At 38.0% G+C, this 12,883-nt stretch overlaps 2 protein-coding genes across 3 annotated transcripts in view; both read right to left on the minus strand.

Moving 5' to 3' along the window:
- The window catches only part of LOC125666228 (disintegrin and metalloproteinase domain-containing protein unc-71-like), a 70,188-nt gene extending 68,294 nt beyond the window's left edge, over nucleotides 1-1,894 (minus strand). For both annotated transcript variants that reach the window (XM_056152498.1, XM_056152497.1), the window contains exon 1: nucleotides 1,684-1,894. In XM_056152498.1, coding sequence (XP_056008473.1) covers nucleotides 1,684-1,768 — 85 coding nt within the window. In that variant the 5' untranslated portion in view covers nucleotides 1,769-1,894. The remainder of the gene's footprint in view (nucleotides 1-1,683) is intronic.
- Nucleotides 1,895-10,304: 8,410 nt separating this feature from the next.
- LOC130050723 (uncharacterized) lies at nucleotides 10,305-12,281 on the minus strand. The gene has a single exon (XM_056150974.1). It carries the CDS (start codon nucleotides 12,279-12,281, stop codon nucleotides 10,305-10,307), a length of 1,977 nt encoding a protein of 658 aa, XP_056006949.1.
- Nucleotides 12,282-12,883: the final 602 nt, after the last annotated feature.

Below are 12,883 nucleotides of genomic sequence, written 5' to 3' on the forward strand. Positions count from 1 at the left end.
ACCCACTTTTACATTGTGACATCAGAGATTCCTCAGACTTTAATCCTTGCTTTTACATTGTGACATTGGAGTTTCCTCAGACTTTAATTGTCATTGTTTGTTTTGTTATGAAAAATAAAAAGATATTAAACCACTTCATTTTTTTTATTTTGATATTTTACTTCAGAAAATGCTTAACTACATTGTAAATCCAATATATCAGATATCGCATCAGAAAATATTGTATCGTATCGGAAAATCTTGAGCAATACACACCCCTAACACATACCCCCTTCCCCATACTAATTCATATTCTTATCCAATAGTGATATCTCCCCACATAATGTACTAACTGATATCTCCCCACATAATGTACTAACTGATATCTCCCCACATAATGTACTAACTGATATCTCCCCACATAATACACAACTGCATTAGGTACGGTTTCTAGACGGAAGTTCCGTCCCATAATCAATCCTTCCCTTTGTCGATTCATCCCATTACCGATCCGTCCCCTAGTTAATACGTCCCCTAGTCGATCTGGCCCAGAAAAAATAATATTTTTTCAAGTGCTATTTACAGTACTGAATTGATTTAATTCATCTGCGTATTTCATCTTCATGGTGTGTGTGTCGCTGATGTCTTCTGTCATCAGGTAGTCATCCTTTAATATGCTCTTAGACTATGGTATTTATGGCTTGATTGCAGACTAATTAACCTTGATCACAGGTAATGTATATTAATCTTCTTGAGACTGTTTATCATAACAAATGTCTCATGAGCAATTCTTTGAACTTCTGGAGTTTAAAAAAAAAATTCTAATAGTTAGGTTACTGTAAGCTTGTAATTAATGACCAAAGGTTGCAGAACAATGCAGTTATAAAAACTGTTTTCACTAAGGTGTTTTCACAATGATCAGTGGACATGGGACTCTCATGGGACACACATTTACATTGATTGCTATACATAGTTGAATAACGATGTTTTTACAATTAATTAATGAGCACACATTTTCATAACCATTGCACTTCAAACAAACATTATAAATCCTAGTTAAGGGTTGTATCGATACAAACAATTTTATTAACAGGTCTAACTTCGGCAGTTACTAAAACTTCCCTTTTTCTTAAGTAATAATCATTTATATATCTTTGATAAAAAAAAAAATTGGAGGGGCCGGATCGACCAAGTAAAATGGGCCAAATCGACCATGGGACGGACCGACCTGCTACTGTTACATACACTCTCATAATGATAATAAGAATATATGTCCCCATTGCTTCAGGTTTGCCTAGAGATAAATGTATAGCCCTGCACTATTACAGGCCATTAGAAATTACAAGAGATGAGGTGAAAGTTAGACAAGTTATAAGAGATGAGGTGAAAGTAGGACAAGTTATACTCGTGAACAAAATTTCCATGATATTCTGTGTGAATGTTTCTAAAATAGAAAAAAAAAATGTTTTTTAAAAACAAAACTAAAAAGCCCCTCTAGTCCCTTCCCTAACATGGAATTAAATGGCAATATGAAGTATTGAAAATATTCGACCACTTATCATTGTGTTACGCAGGTTCACAATTTCAGATTCAGTATGCAGCTGCTTAATGATGAGACCCAGCTCCGACTTCATCAGTTGTGAGTCATGCAGACATTTCAAAAATAGCGAAAATCGATGACAATGGATAAGCAAAGCAACTCACCTATTTTCTCCGAATTCACACAGAATTCCACCGTAATCATACAAAATACCCCAAACAAATGATAGAGGACGGGGCAGTTTCCCATCTCGTGAATGAAATTCCAGGAAATTCACTTTAAACTACATTTTAAAGCCCTTATTTACATCTCTTTAACATTCCCCTGTCAAAATGCTTCGCTCGTTCTGCGTCATTCGCACGCTTGATTTTCCAACAGTGAAAGGGACGCAACTCTCTCTCTCTCTCTTTCTCTCTCTATCTCTCTAAATGAAAGTGTCTATATTTTAAAATGCACATTGATCAGTAGGAGCCGTAAATGACGTAAATTATCCGTAAAAACACTGTAAAAAATTTAGTCTGCTCTTATATTGAACTCATCATTTTAAATAGTTCTGAAATTTTGATTTCAGACTTTAATTTTTAAAAAATTGTGACCAACTACCCTTTGAAAAAATACAGCATTTATATTTAAAGACATTTTGGGTGTAGAGAAAAAGCTTAAGATTTAACTATTAAATACGAACTAGGAACATTTCCCATCTGATTTATTAAAAATTTAACTATTAAATACGAACTAGGAATATTTCCCATCTGATTTATTAACTATTAATATATACGAACTAGGAATATTTCCCATCTGATTTATTAAAAATTTAACTATTAAATACGAACTAGGAATATTTCCCATCTGATTTATTAAAAAAAAAATTTACTATTAAATACGAACTAGAAATATTTCCCATCTGATTTATTAAAATATAACTATTAGGGCCTAAATACGAACTAGGAACATTTCCCATGCATCTGATCTAACTATTAAATACAAACTAGGAATATTTCCCATCTGATTTATTAAAAAAAATTACTATTAAATACGAACTAGGAATATTTCCCATCTGATTTATTAAAATATAACTATTAGGGCCTAAATACGAACTAGGAACATTTCCCATGCATCTGATCTAACTATCAAATACGAACTAGGAATATTTCCCATCTGATTTAAGTTTTCCTCTCTTATGTTTCAATTTTACAAAAGGCTAAAAAGCTACGATGCTGAAAATGGAATTTAAAAAGAATATTTAATTGTTGTTATTAATTGAAAGATGATAACCTTTATTATACTTGCCTACACAGACAAATAAAACAAAACACTGAATTCTCTAAACGTGAAAAATTGCTATTTTACAGTAAAGTTAGGAAAAACTATGAATTACGAAATTATTTGGAATTTCCAACTGTGAAAGGATAGTAGCTCTAAATTCACAAAGCTAGGAATATTTACCCACCTTTAGCTAGGAATATTTACCCACCTTTAGCTAGGAATATTTACCCACCTTTAGCTAGGAATATCTACCCACCTTTAGCTAGGAATATTTACCCACCTTTAGAAACTGGAAATGATAGATATAACCATGTCTTCCAAAAGAATATCGTTTTTATGGCAAGCCCTTTTACTATTTATTCGAAAAATAAGATATCTCTTACTGTAAAGAGATATCTCTTTAAAATGAGAGATATTTCTTAATCTTAAGAGAAATCTCTCTAAAAAGAGATATTTCTTTCACTTAGAGAGATATCTCTTTTACTTTTAAAGATATCTCTTTCACTTTAAGAGATACCCTTTTCACTTTGAGAGATATCTCTTATATTTTAAGAGATATCTCTTTCACTTAAAGAGATATCTCTTTTACTCTGAGAGATATATCTTTTACTTTGAGAGATATCTCCTTCACTTAAAGAGATATCTCTCTAAGAATTCCTAGAGAGATATCTCTCAAAGTATAAGAGATATATCTTTAATCGTTGAAAAAGAGATATCTCTCAAAGAGAAAAAGATATCTCTTTCCAATATTTTTATTAGTTGAATACTTAAGGAATTCTCCCTAAAACGGAAGCCCGCCAAAGCAAATCTTACCATCATGGCTGAGGTGTTGCTAAAACGCGGAACGGAAGACGAAAAGGAACGAAATATATTATGCAATAATGTAATGAGGAGGTCAACATTTTGCAAAATCAAAAGGCTTACTATGAACAAGGGATGCAGAAATTACAGAGAGAACAGGAAGTCATCCTCAGAATCCACCATTTCATATTGATACCTCATACTAATGCATTATAATGTATTTTTACACGGTGTATTTTGTGGATGAATGTACCAACAGGCGCTTGCTTAATAATTTGCATAGTAAGTTTTAATAAAAATATTAAGCAAGCGCCTGCTGGCACCATCTTTTTTCCCGGCTTTGTCATCCATCCCCCCAGATTTTGACAGTATGTTGTTTCACAAATGAAGAAAAGATAAATAAGATAACTTGAATTATAATTGAACCCCTTTCAAATTCTATTACTTTATTCTGGCTGGTATGGTAAGAAAAGATTTTATGAGCCCATCCAATGAATAAAAGGTACACCCCCTCTCCGAAAACAACGTACATTGTAAAAGATAAAAATAATTTTTTGAACAATTTTCCCCAAACATAGCCTTTTTAAATCGAATGTGCTTTTAATCGAACTACATATGTTTAAGTTAACTGAATTTGAATTTAATTCTACACCTTGTACACTATACACTTATGTATCACATCAATTTTTAAAGCGAACGAGTCCGGTGAAGAAAAAAGGTTTACCTCATTTGGGATGAATCTATGTGAAAGTTCGTACATTTACCGATATCCTGCGGATTAGTATTGAAACTGAAGAGATACAGCGGGAAAGAAAGATTGAAACAAAACCAATGTTAACTAGGGTGAAGTTTACGACCAATAGTAGGGAGGGATTAACAGATTTATTTCATAATATATGAAATAGATAAAAAGCTAACACAGAATTTATGCTTGAATGGAATTAAAAGTAATCTCATTATCAATCCAAATGTTAAGCTATACAAGTATTTAGTTTAAAAATTAACTGCCAGAAGTCCTCCCTATTTAGGAATGGAGTGCTTCGGTTACTAAGTCTCCTGTTAGTTAAAAAATAATAAATCAAACACAATATGTTTAACTTGTTGACTAAATAAGATCATAAACTATTATTGTTTTATACATATTACACTCCCTGTTGTAAGTACACACATACCCGGTATTATGTGTAAATACGTGAACATGTGCGTTAATGACGTTTTGCCACGGGGGGAGGGGGTGGTGGTGTTATAAACCTGTGTGTTCTTTTCATTCTCTACCCATAGGTGTCACTGCTCGCTAACACCTCTGTCAATGCCGAAATTTCAAAATTCTTGTAAAATGCCTTGTAAATTCTTATACTAACGTTTAACTAATTTCGCTTAATCAATTTATGATGCAAAATTTTAAGATAAAGTTGTTTTATCGCTTGTAAACAATTTCCAAATTGTTGATTTTAATCAAAATGAATCCCCCCCCCCCCCCCCCGATTTTTACCGTTATCGTATCTATATTAATCATGCATTCTAATTCTAAAATTCCGTTCCGTTTTCCGTTCCGCGTTTTAGCAACACCCTGATGGCTTCAAATGCCGTGGGAAGATTTTGCTTTTACCGCATGTGAAATGTATACAGGTAACAAAAAACAAAGACAATAAATTGATGAAATATGCGAGCTAGACTAGATTTCGCCTCTCGGCAACTTGACAATGTTACCCCAACCACCTCTTCAACCTTTCCCGCCATTTGTACACTAGAAGTATTTTGCTTGGTTAAAAAAATAGGGTTACATCATTTCAATGGCAAAGCCACAGGGACAAGTCATTATAATCACCGTGGGAAAAATCTAAAGAGATATATCTTTAGGTTAAAGAGATATCTCTTTTTGAAAATTTAAAGAGATGTCTCTCTAACTTAAAGAGATATTTCTTTTGACATTGATAGAGATATCTCTTTACGCTAGAGAGATATCTCTTTCTCTTAGAGAGATATCTCTTTAGCTTTGAGAGATATCTCCCAAGAGTAAAGAGATATCTAATTTGTTTAAAGAGATATCTTTTGGTTAAAGAGATTAATTTCATACGTGTGGTGTATATTGAGAGTGAGATAAAGCATTAGCTTTATCACACGCCCGTTTGATAAACCACTTCCGGTCTGAACTACTTTTGACACTGTCCCCACTTGGGTGATATATTTTCTGTGTTTATGCTTATCCATGCATGAAATAGAGCGTAAAACTTATTATTCTGTATTTATTTAGAATTTCTTTTATAGCAAAATTAAAATGATGTTGCCCCCACTGACATATAATGCAAGTGTAACGTGTTTAGGTTCGATGATTCGGACCAGTCTGGGGAAAGTATGATTATTGATGAATGAATATGTATTTAAAACAAATGAATAACTAAGATAACGAGTCAATATATACAAATAGTTTTCAGGATTACCTATCCTAATCACACACAGCAATGAAACCTATAAGGTATGGGTAAACAAGACTGGGACCTATGCTAGTCTGTATCCACTACCGGACAGATACTTGTGTAGTATGTACGTCCTACTACAACCGGACAAATCTCGACACCAATAAGGCAATAACAGAGGAAATACTTTATTATTATCCTCTAGACCAGTATACTCGCCACCGTATACTTAATTACATTAATACACACCGTATTAAATATTGTCGCACCTTCTCTCCTGTCGAGCTCCGAAAAATGAACTGCGATCTATTGCCAGAACGCCCGTATTTATACTACTGAGCACCCGAACTACCCTCGGATGCTATCGTAATGCCCTACGATAAAGCCCGGTTGACGTAAGCGTTATATTTAGCCTCCAACAGGTTATGATACATCCCGAACCCGATCTCAATTTGTCACATTACCCACGCCTCGATGCCTCATGTGTCCTCACATGATACAATATACATGATAATCTTTATTTAAAATAGATGAGTAAACAAACATGAAGAATGTACAAGATGAGTGATGAATTTTTCGCACCTTCCTGGTGATTGAAATTTGAACAAACATAGCATTGGATATGTCACAACAATGAAACAACTGTCTTTTAATGTTACAGTACGGCTGCAGATAATCTTTTACATATTAAAAAAAAACCTCTTCACTCTTTTTTATTCGCTTGACTTTTTGTCCGTTTTCATGATACTTAGTGATGACGACTTCTTTGACCCGTCGATGGTATCCATCTGTCTGAGTACCCTGTTCTTTCATATCTGCTGGCTTATTCACTCGGATGGGTTCATACGAGACTGTCTGACTACCAGTATCAACACTCTTCCTCTGTACTACTTCCTCTTCCCGACTAGTGACTTTTCTGGAGGTAAGGACTGGACTTGGAGATGTTCTTTTGCGAATAACACGGCCAGTAATCAGTTCTTCATTACCAGACAAGGACGGTCCAGCTTCCATCTCCTTCTCTGTGGCCTCGACTCCCTCTTCTCCAACCTGGACCTCAGGGTCTACATCCCAGTCACTGTCTTCATCCTCAGCTATTCTCTTTGATGATGTGGAAGAAGCACCGGGGTGTTTGTGTCGCATGTGTTTCTGTAAGTACTCTTTTTTCTTAAAGGATACATGACAAGCTTTACAAACCAGAACGCTGCTGGCACAACTAAGTACATGCTTTGACCAAGCTTCTTTGTCATCTAGCTCTGTAACACACACAGGGCATATCTCTTTAGCCTTTCGGGGTGTTGTCTTAGTGTTCACCATACTGAATCTGTAAAATATAATATTTGACCATTGGATAAAGAAATATCATGTCACAATTATGCTTATTTCAAACAAAATACTATCTTATTCATACTAAAACAGACCAATGGTACTACTGCACATCAACAAACTAAATATCTACATGTATACAGGTACCAGTGTGTACTGTTCTATTCGGAAACGTAATCCCTCATCCAAACCGGGACACGTCTGTCTCGCTTTGGCTTGTAATTGCCAGCTAACTCATCAGCGACCTCTATCTGTGACTGACTGTCATCAATAACCTCGGGCTCAAACTGATCATCTGGTTGTTCGGCATTGTCTGCAATATTCTGCATTTCTTCCTCACCTCTCAGAACTTGAGATTTACAAGTTTTCATGCGGTCACAATGTACAACCTGCTCTTTCCCGTTCCGACCACAGTTTACTTTGTACAAGACCTCTGACACCTTTGCCATTATCTTGAATGGTCCGCGCCAGTAGGACGTGAACTTTGGCGAGCATCCAACTTTTCGTTGAGGGAAGTAAACGTATACATTACCCCCTTCTTTGAATTTCTCATACGACATTTTCATATCGTGATAATGTTTCTGTCTAAACATTGCGCCCTCTGCATGGCGTCTGACCAAAGCATGTGCTCTTTCCATCCGATCTTTTAAGATCCATACCCATTCATTCCTAGGTACTTCTTTCCAAGAGGATGGCATATCAAACATGATTTCTAGAGGGGTCGTGACCTCCCTACCTAACATGAGCATGTTTCGACTATAGCCAGTGGATTCATGCTGAGACGCTCTGTAGGCCATCATCACGTATGGAAGGCTTTCATCCCAGTCCCGATGGTTTTCATCCACATAGGCACTTAGCATGGTGGCCAGTGTTTTGTTGAAACGTTCCACCATACCATCAGACTGCGGATGATATGATGTTGTTCGTGTCTTCCGGATCTGAAGAAGCTTGCATACCTCGGCAAAAAGAAAACTCTCGTACTGTCTCCCTTGATCTGAATGTATAGTTACAGGACACCCGAATCTGCAGATTACTTCATTGGTGACAATTTTAGAAACTGTTTGTGCTTCCATATTTCGCATTGGAAACGCCTCAGTCCACTTAGTGAAATAATCTGAAATGACGATAATGTATCGGTTTCCATTTTCCGTCTCAGGGAATTCACCAAGGATATCTGTAGCTATCCTCTCTAATGGAAATCCAACCTGTAAAGACTGCATGGGGGCTCTTTTTGTTTTGAGAGGAGCTTTCCTTCTAGAACATATTTCGGAACCTGAGACATAGCTTCTCACGTCGCTCTGCAAACCTGGCCAGTAGTAGTTCTGTCTAATTTTATTTAGAGTCTTTGTCACCCCTACATGAGCTGAAGTTTTTGCGTCATGCATCTGTTGTAAGATAAGCCTCCTTTGAGATAGTGGGACAACAATCTGATATGTCTTTATATTGCTGTCCTCAATTTCCCACAACCCGCAGAGCAGATCATCCTTTATTGTAAGTCTACTCCACTGAGCCCAAAGTGATTTCAAAACATAACTCTCAGACGCTATATCACTATAATCTGGACGTGTCTCATTTTGCAACCAAGACTTCACAAGTCTTATATCCTTACATTCTTCTTGCAATGTGACTAGCTCAAAAGATTCATCGTTTTCCGAAGAATTGTCCTCTATCACCCTAGCATGGTCTTTAGACACATATGTTTTGTCCCAGTTATCAAAATATCCACACTGACTGCAAGGTATTCTGCTGAGACCATCTGCATTACCATGCAGTTTACCAGCTCGGTGCTCTATCTCCAGGTCATATGTCGATATGACCTCTAGCCATCGAGCCAATTGTCCTTCCGGATCTTTGAATCTAAGCAACCACTTAAGCGAACTATGGTCTGTTCTTACCAAGAACCTGCGTCCATATAAGAAAGGTCTGAAATGCTTGATAAACGTCACAATGGCAAGGAGCTCTTTCCGGGTAACGCAGTATTTCCTTTCTGACTTGCTAAGTACTTTACTTGCGTGAGCCACAACCCTTTCTTTTCCATCCTGCAGCTGTGATAAAACGGCCCCAATAGAATTTTGACTTGCATCCGTATCTAAAATGAAAGGTTTGGTAAAGTCTGGGTGAGTGAGGATGGGTGCTGACGTTAACTGGTCTTTTAAGAGCTCAAACGCAGCCTGACACTCGTTATTCCATTTGAATGGAACAGATGCCTCCGTAAGTTTATGTAATGGTTGAGCAATTCGAGCAAAGTTGGCAATGAACTTCCTGTAGTAACTTGAAAGACCGATAAAAGATCGGACTTGCGTCTTATTTACTGGCTCTGGCCAACGCTTCACAGTTTCTACCTTCTCCGGGTCAGTCTGGATCCCATGCTCTGAAATTATATGTCCTAAGTACTTCACCTGTCTAGCAAACAAGGAGCACTTTCTAGCCTTGAGCTTCAGTCCGGCGGCAAGTAGCTTTTCAAACACCAGTTCTAAGTTCTGAAGCATTTCATTAAATGTCTTTCCATAAACAATGACATCGTCCAGGTATATAAGACATACCTGCCATTGTAAGCCAGCCAATACCGAATCCATCAGGCGTTCAAACGTGGCTGGGGCATTGCACAGCCCGAACGGCATCACATTAAACTCATACAGACCCTGGCGAGTGACAAATGCTGTTTTATGTTTATCGCTTGGATCTAGCTCAACTTGCCAGTATCCAGAATTTAGGTCCAAAGTGCTAAACCATTTGGCACCACGCAGCTGGTTAAGAGACTCGTCAATGCGAGGTAATGGATAGGCATCTTTAGTCGTAAAGCTATTCAAACGTCTATAATCTACACAGAATCGTGTGGATCCATCTTTCTTTTTCACAAGTACGATTGCTGATGACCAAGGACTTTGTGAAGGCGCTATGATACCCCTCCTTAGCATATCAGATACATGGTCTTGAACTTCTTCTTGCATATGAAACGGCAAACGCCTGGGTGCCTGCTAACTGGGTGCATGGGTACCAGTCTCAATCTTGTGTCTGACTTTGGCAGTTCTACCAACGTCTTCATCGGTTGTAGAAAAGAGTGATGCATACTTCAGAAGTAGAGTTTTAGCTTTAACCCTATCGTCGTTATCCATATGTTTAGTGCTGTTTGTGTAAAGGTCTTGCAGATATGATGGCATATCATTGTTTTCATCCAGACCCTGGTGTTCTCCTGGCACTAAATTCAAAACCTCATCAATCGCAGATAATTTTCCAACAACCGTACCTGGGTATATGGTTTTACTATCCTCTGAGATATTCATGATACGAAGCGGCACGGTGTTCTGTCTACGGACAAGTGTTTTGGCCAGAAAACAAGAACCTGACTTCTGAAAATTTTCTGAGGGCTCTATCAGTCCAGCTTGGGTTGGCAGTCCTCCATCCGAACCGGTACATATCTGTCCTTCTACCATCAGTTCTGATCTAGGTGGCACTGTGACTCTATGTACGATGGCTACTTTATATGAGCTTGCAGACCCTTCCAGCTTGATAGGGTGTTCTGTACCAGAGATTGATATCTGATGCAAGCACATGTCAATTACCGCCTTATGCCTAACCAGGAAATCTAATCCAAGAATTCCATCTACTGTTATATCAGCTATGATCATTTCATGTTGTAACGCGGTTCCATCCAGGTTAAAATCTACTGCAACCTTTCCCAGCACCTTCAGTGCTGATCCACTAGCTGATAATACATCTCTGTCAACTTTAGTCAAAGATTGGCCTGTAGCTCTTGCAATGTTATCATAACAAATAGTAGATAGCAAGGACACTGTAGCACCTGTGTCAACTAGCAGGTATGTATCCATTCCATGAATACGAGCTGTGACATAAACCCCCTTTTCGTTTATTGAATGTACAACTCTAGAATATTGGTCACATGCGTTATTATCTTTCCCTAGACCTGCATCAGTCCTCTTGTGTTCAGTCTCTCTTGAATTACTACTGTGCTCCAGCTCTTTACTTAATTGCGGACAGTTTCTTTTAAGATGCTTATCGGATCCGCAGTTGTAACATTTTCTTGCTTGATCCTTCATGGATGTATGCGGCATACGTTTTTGACCTTGTGACTGAAACTTCCATTGTTTCAAATCCCTAATATCACGCTGTAATGATAGCATGTTCTTTTCTACTGTCTCCATGAATTGATCAAGTTTGGACTCCTTGGACAAGTCTGCAGAACTTCCACTCATGACTCTGACAGCATCTATCCGGCGACTCTCTGCCCTGTTGTATGCTTCTAGTTCAACAGCTCGCTGTATCGCATCATTCAGGTTTACAGGTCTTGCCTGTTTTATCTTGAGACGCATCTCTGAACTATGTAATCCATCCAAGAACTGTTCTGTGGCCAGTATTTCCCTTACGTCATCAGGAGCAGTCGGGTAAGCTAAGTTAACAAGCCTCCGTACGTCTTGACCCATCTCCGGCAAACTTTCAGATGCCTTTTGTCTCCTTTCTCTCAGCTGTGCTCTGTAAAGCTCAGTCTGGTTTACTGGAGCAAATCTATCCTGGAGGGCTTTAACTAGCTTCTGATAGCTCTGTCTCTCATCCCTGGGCTGATTTCCTAAAACACCTTGTGCTTGTCCTCTAAGGGATGCCGCCAAGTATAAACCTTTCTCAATATCTGTCCACTCATTCAACAGACATACAGACTCGAAATGAGACAGGTAATCATTCCAGAGACCTGTGCCATGATATGTTGATGGTTTTACAAAGTTTCGGGGCTTAGACCGGACCTGTCCATGCTGGTTTGCATCGATCCTAGGACGTATCTCGGGCATCACCGGTCTGTTGTTAGATGCAGGACAAGTACATCTCTCATCATCTATGCATGCATCATCACTGACATATCCACTTACACTCTCTCTCCGTCTTGCATACGGGGTACTGCTACTCATCCCTGGTACGAGTCTCGGGCTACCGGATGCATGCATCCTAGAAGAGTTCAGGACCCGTAACGAATCATGTATCTCTCTCTCGAGGCGATCTATCTCCCCCTCTAAATAATTTACATCTGATTGTAAACCTTGCACATTCATTCTTGAATACAAATATTTTTAATTTAATGACTGATCCAAATCCCGTTGCTGCCACCAAAATTTGTAACGTGTTTAGGTTCGATGATTCGGACCAGTCTGGGGAAAGTATGATTATTGATGAATGAATATGTATTTAAAACAAATGAACAACTAAGATAACGAGTCAATATATACAAATAGTTTTCAGGATTACCTATCCTAATCACACACAGCAATGAAACCTATAAGGTATGGGTAAACAAGACTGGGACCTATGCTAGTCTGTATCCACTACCGAACAGATACTTGTGTAGTATGTACGTCCTACTACAACCGGACAAATCTCGACACCAATAAGGCAATAACAGAGGAAATACTTTATTATTATCCTCTATACCAGTATACTCGCCACCGTATACTTAATTACATTAATACACACCGTATTAAATATTGTCGCACCTTCTCTCCTGTCGAGCTCCGAAAAATGAACTGCGATCTATTGCCAGAACGCCCGTATT

This window comes from Ostrea edulis, chromosome 10 (assembly GCF_947568905.1).
Source record: "Ostrea edulis chromosome 10, xbOstEdul1.1, whole genome shotgun sequence".
NCBI classification, from domain to species: Eukaryota; Metazoa; Mollusca; class Bivalvia; order Ostreida; family Ostreidae; genus Ostrea; species Ostrea edulis.

Excerpts from the sequence above, each read along its gene's own strand:
- LOC130050723 (XM_056150974.1), bottom strand. The coding sequence starts at position 12,281 with ATGCATGCATCCGGTAGCCCGAGACTCGTACCAGGGATGAGTAGCAGT.